At 39.5% G+C, this 5,323-nt stretch overlaps 1 protein-coding gene across 1 annotated transcript; it reads left to right on the top strand.

Moving 5' to 3' along the window:
* Window positions 1-803: 803 nt before the first annotated feature.
* On the top strand, window positions 804-3,003 carry LOC5563679 (esterase B1). The gene is made up of 4 exons (XM_021853686.1): window positions 804-1,293; window positions 1,358-1,609; window positions 1,667-2,682; window positions 2,742-3,003. The coding sequence occupies exons 1-4, from the start codon at window positions 1,084-1,086 to the stop codon at window positions 2,965-2,967; spliced, it is 1,704 nt and encodes a 567-aa protein (XP_021709378.1). The 5' UTR covers window positions 804-1,083; the 3' UTR covers window positions 2,968-3,003.
* Window positions 3,004-5,323: the final 2,320 nt, after the last annotated feature.

Raw genomic sequence — 5,323 nt, 5'->3', positions numbered from 1 at the left:
CTAATTGATCTATCAAGTGTTTATGATGTTATGTGAGGATGTCGGATAGTATCATAAAACATATTTAAAGTAAGGGCACAGACTAGAGCGTGCCAAGTACAATGGGATTACCCTGTTGGATGCAATATACAAAATATTGATGCGCATCACATTTAACAGACTGAGACCGCTCGAGATGTTTTGTTTTTTATTGACGAATACCTAGCTAATTCTCTTAACGGTCACTAGACAACCTTTTCACTTTACGAATGAATCTAGATAATTTAAGTTGATATAACTTGTAAACTCATCATCTGCCCATTTATTTCAACGCATAGTACAATTCAGCGAAAGCTAATGATCTGAGGCAGCTAAACATGGTTTTCTGACCAAACTAATTAAGTTGATACGTTGGGTCTCTCCACATGACCTCTTCACTCTTCACACGATTTTGCGGACGACATCGACCTTATTGAAATCGATCACAGAGCAGTGGAGAAGGCCTACTTTCAAAAAAGGAGATATCGAGAGCATGCTTGACAGTTCATTCTACCAATTATTTGCTTCCTGCATAGAACATGACCTAAAAAAAAAAGTAAAAAAAGTACATATGCGTTAAAAAGTCGAAATCACAAATGCGCTGGCTGGATGCAGTGGTTACCCTAAGAGTTTGAAGCAACTGGAGAAGTATCGCCTAAGAGCAAATAGATGGAGCTCTTCAAAGTAGATATGAACTAAAGAAATGAATATAAAAAAAAACGTTGACAACAAAGAAGCAATACATAATTTCACTTCTTGCTTTGACTAGCACGTTTTTGAACAATTCTCATATCACCAACCTACTCCGAGCGTGATTTGCTGATTCAGAGAATGAAGCGCGTCACATGGAAAGGTCAAGATTGGGCATTTCGTTGTTTTTGATTTGCCTCACATTTCACACAGTTCTCGGATCGGAAGTAGAGCGATTAGAAAACGACAACGAAGTTGACGCGTTTCCAGCATAGTGCGACGAGTTTCGCATCGTAATTGACCGCGATAGTGCTCCGTTTCTATCGGAAGAGGACAGCCCAGCTGTACGTGTAAACAAAAAGTAGTGCTAGCGAGATGTTATCACGATGTGGTGCTGTATTCGTAGCGGTGATAGTTTTGTGTGGCCTCAATGCAGCCTCAGTGCCGGTGAATAGTTGCATCGTGGAATTCGGGGAACAAAGTCGGGGTCGGGGAATCTCCAAACGGACGTTCAACGGGAATCCGTATTGCGAGTTCTTGGGTATTCGCTATGCGGAGCCCCCTGCGGGAGCATTGAGGTTCGAGGTCGGAAACGAGATTCAAGATGTGCGAAATGGAGATTGTGTTTAGAATTTGTTTTTGTTTGCAGAACCCAGTGTTGCTTCCACCGCATGGCGATCGGAACTTTACCAAGTTGGGCAGCATTTGCCCACAGGTGGACGATTTGAACGTCGTGACACAGATTTTGGGTGATGAGGATTGTTTGTTTCTGGACGTTTATCGACCAGCTGTAGTCGATACTTCGCGATTGTTACCGGTGCTGGTTTTCGTTCATGGAGGAAGTTTCTCCGTCGGTTCGAGTACCAGTGACTTCCACGGGGTCGATCTGCTAATTGATCATGTGAGTTTGACGCTTGTTGGAATCTTGTTTGTGATTATATGCGAATCGATATTGTAGGAAATCATCATTGTAAGCATTCAGTATCGGTTGGATCAACTTGGATTTCTGCGATCAGATGAGTTTAACATAAGCGGAAATTTCGGACTCAAAGATCAGCGAACTGCCTTGCGATGGGTGCAACAATATATACAAAATTTCGGGGGAGATCCCCAAAGAGTCACTTTAATGGGTCACAGTGCTGGAGCAGCCGCAGTAACTTATCATCTTTATTCTGAGAACTCCAAAGGTTTGTTCCACCAGGCTTTTGCTTTGGGTGGATCAATGCTTGCGCCTTGGGCGTTTCTGTACGACGCTGGTCTTTACTCACATCAGTATTTCAAAGAACTCAACATCACATCCATAGAGCAAATGAAGTCTGTAGATTTCAAATCATTCTGGAGCCGAGACATCGTTTACAAATTTGCAACCGTCAACTACGGATTTTGCGTTCCTAGTGCAGAACTTGACGCTGCGGATGCCGTTGTGACGCGATCTCCCCAGGAGTTGATTCGCTCGAAGCCGGTTAACGACGTACCTCTGCTGTTTGGTCAATCGTCGGAAGAATTTGAGCTGTTCCTCAGCTATGTCGATGACTATTGGATGGGAGAAAACTTCCCCAATTTTCAGAACGAAACCTTGAAAAGCTACATCGATGCGATCGTAGACAGAGCGGCGGAATTAGCGGAACGGAGTGGCGTGGAATTGGATAAAAACGTGTTCTACTTAGAGCTGGCCAATACAGCCAACTGGTTCTTCCCTAACAAGCATCTACTGGAAGAGTACTCTAAGTGGGTACCGGATGAGACGTACTTCTTCCGGTTCCAATTCGATGGGAAATTCGGGTGGTATAAAAAGGACTTCCACGGGCATATTGATGAAGTAAAACACTACGGTGCAATCCACGGCGATGAGCTGGGGTACATCTTTACTCCTTACAACGTGAGGGAAGCTTTGGCAAATAGAAGCGCTTTCAGAGATGAATGGCGGATTCACGAGCAGACGGTCCAGCTGGTTGCAAGCTTTATTAAATACGGGTGAGTTTGAACCAGTTAGTTATGACCTACGATTAACTAAAACCAGTGTTCGTCCATAGATCGCCAAACTATCCCGGATCAAAACTGGTATGGCCACCGTACAACGGAAACGTATCCAGTCCAAGGTACCTGAATATCGATAAGACGTTTGAAATACGATCGGATCAGTGGAGTTTGTATCACTCTTTCTGGGGTGCTATATATCAGTGTTTGTATCACTATAACTGTAATGATATCAAAGATTTGCTGAGGATGGTGGTGAAAGATAAGAGATTAGTTAATTAGAGACTATAAATAAATTATCTTCATAATGTTACAAAATTGTTCTCAAATTTATTAATTTCTTCGGAGTTTTGAATATTTTAAAAGCAAGAAAATATAAATTTTAATACCAGAATTCATATACAGCATCGTACAAGTCGTTTTCCCATACAAAATGGTCAACTACAGAAGGCTACATCTCCGTCGTTCCCTAACCGATTCTTTTCATTTTTTCTGTGACGAACTACAAATTACTTCAGTTTTCGATAACTATTGACAAAGTTGAGTGATTCAAAAGTTACAGATAGGATGAACTTGACAAAAAAGCATCAAGACACAAAGTGATGTAGCAGAAAATTTACGCGTTGTATATGGTATATTCGACGCATTTGATCATTGAGTGATAAGGACCAAATTTACTGAAGACACCAACATTATGCGACGTATAGTTTGTCCACTATATCACTTTTTATCTTGCTACATTTCTTTGTCAAAACTTAACCTATCTGTAACTTTTGAATCAATAGTTTTCATACAACTATTTGAATAGTTATCAAAAATTGAGGTGATTCGATACAGAAAAATCTCTCTGAATTTGACTATATTTTGTATGAGTCAGAGGCTCACGAAAGTTCTGCACTCGGGAAGCACGGCGTGAAATTTATCACAAAAAAATAGGCATCGCAAAATCTTTCACCATTCAAAAATATAGGTTTTCAGCTTTCATTTGACGTGTTCCCCAAAACAATCTACCGAGGGATCCCGAATATATTTTTAACTAAAATTTTTGTTCTTTAGTGTACATTATTTTTAAATATAATCATTGTGAAAGACAGTTTCGTTAGTCTTAGGCTCGAAAAAAGTTTCATTTGCATATAAAAGTTAACAAAACAAATATATATATACATGTATATTAGGTTTCATTTAGTAAAAAACAAAACTGTCCTATGTGATTTTGTGGATTTAATAAGCTTTAGGACACTTATTCGATTACTTATGTTGGAAGCTCGATTGTTCACTTATTCGTAGTGTGGAATTATAACGAACCGAGCCCTGTTTCCTTTCATGTTTAGAATACATTAAAAGTCTTCTTCTTCCTTCTGACATTACACCTCTGTTGAGACATAGCCTGGTTCCCAGCTTACAGTTCGTTGAGTACTTAGTTATTATTTGAGAGTTTTCTTTGCCAATCAATCGTAAGTATTATGAGGTTCATATAAGGTAGAATAATTGACATTACAACAGCCTACGAAAGCAAACCACTTAAAAAATCCTCATTGAACATATTATTGAGGCACCCGGAGTATTATGAAGAAGATTAACGTGCGCACCTCATCGAATACAGGGTGCGCCATTTTTACGTCAGTAAATGTCTATATATGAAGTTGTTTATTTAATTTAAACCTATGCAATTTATCATGAAAACAACATCGATCAAGTGGCTGCATTTATTGGTCGTAGCTAAATGAGCTCCTTTTGCTACATTTTACATTACCTTCTAGAGCTTTTCGGGGGGTTTTACGATGATATCGGCACAAGGGTCTGCCTTAAGCTCGTCAATGGTCAAAGATTTTCTAGCATACACTTTGCTTTACAAATAGCTCCAAAAACTTAAGTCAGGAGAAGTCAAATGAGACACTTTTCAAGAAAAAATAGGCGTACCAAAAAAGGTCTCAAATGTACAGCCAACGAAGCTCCTGCACCTTAAGGCTATAGCACGCGCACATTACCACTAGGGGAAGACGGGGTAAGAGCGCCCTCTGGGGTAAGACGGACCACCTTCAGTTTGACATGAAAATGGCGGTTTTCTTAAAAGTTCACCAAGCACTTCCCATGAACACACGATTTTTGACATTCCACTTAAGGTGATATTTACATTAAATTTTTCATAACAAAAACAAAGTTTCTATTCGTCAAATTTGATCTAAATTTAACAGATGCTCACTTAAGGATTTCGGAAGGGATTTTGTTGTAAAAACATTACAAACTACCCGTCCATGCTTTAACAGAAATGTGAAATATGCTTCAGTGAAGTGAAATATGAACTGTAAATATTAAGCTTTGAAATAAGGCCATAGTTGTGAAAATTGCGTAAGCGGGGTAAAACCGACCATTGCACATTGGTCCCAGAGCCATATCTATTAAGACAAAAATGATTGCGCCTAAACCGTCAGTTTTAGATATATGGTGTCTTCGGCAAAGTTTCTCCATATTTTTCAGACATTTTTTTCAGAGATGTGAAATTAGGGTGGCCCACATGGTTTACGAGATCAGCACATAAACTTTTTTGCTGACGCATTTAGGACAACACAATGTTCTACAATGTTTTAGAACAACCGATTTGGAGCAACTTTGCCGAAGAACCCAAATTTCTATTTCT

This window comes from Aedes aegypti, chromosome 3 (genome assembly GCF_002204515.2).
Source record: "Aedes aegypti strain LVP_AGWG chromosome 3, AaegL5.0 Primary Assembly, whole genome shotgun sequence".
Lineage (NCBI taxonomy): Eukaryota > Metazoa > Arthropoda > Insecta > Diptera > Culicidae > Aedes > Aedes aegypti.
This window is presented reverse-complemented; position numbering and strand designations above follow the sequence as displayed.

Excerpts from the sequence above, each read along its gene's own strand:
- LOC5563679 (XM_021853686.1), top strand. The coding sequence starts at position 1,084 with ATGTTATCACGATGTGGTGCTGTATTCGTAGCGGTGATAGTTTTGTGT. Across the intron at positions 1,610-1,666 it reads TCGATCTGCTAATTGATCAT|GAAATCATCATTGTAAGCAT; the intron begins GTGAGTTTGACG and ends TCGATATTGTAG. Across the intron at positions 2,683-2,741 it reads GCAAGCTTTATTAAATACGG|ATCGCCAAACTATCCCGGAT; the intron begins GTGAGTTTGAAC and ends GTTCGTCCATAG.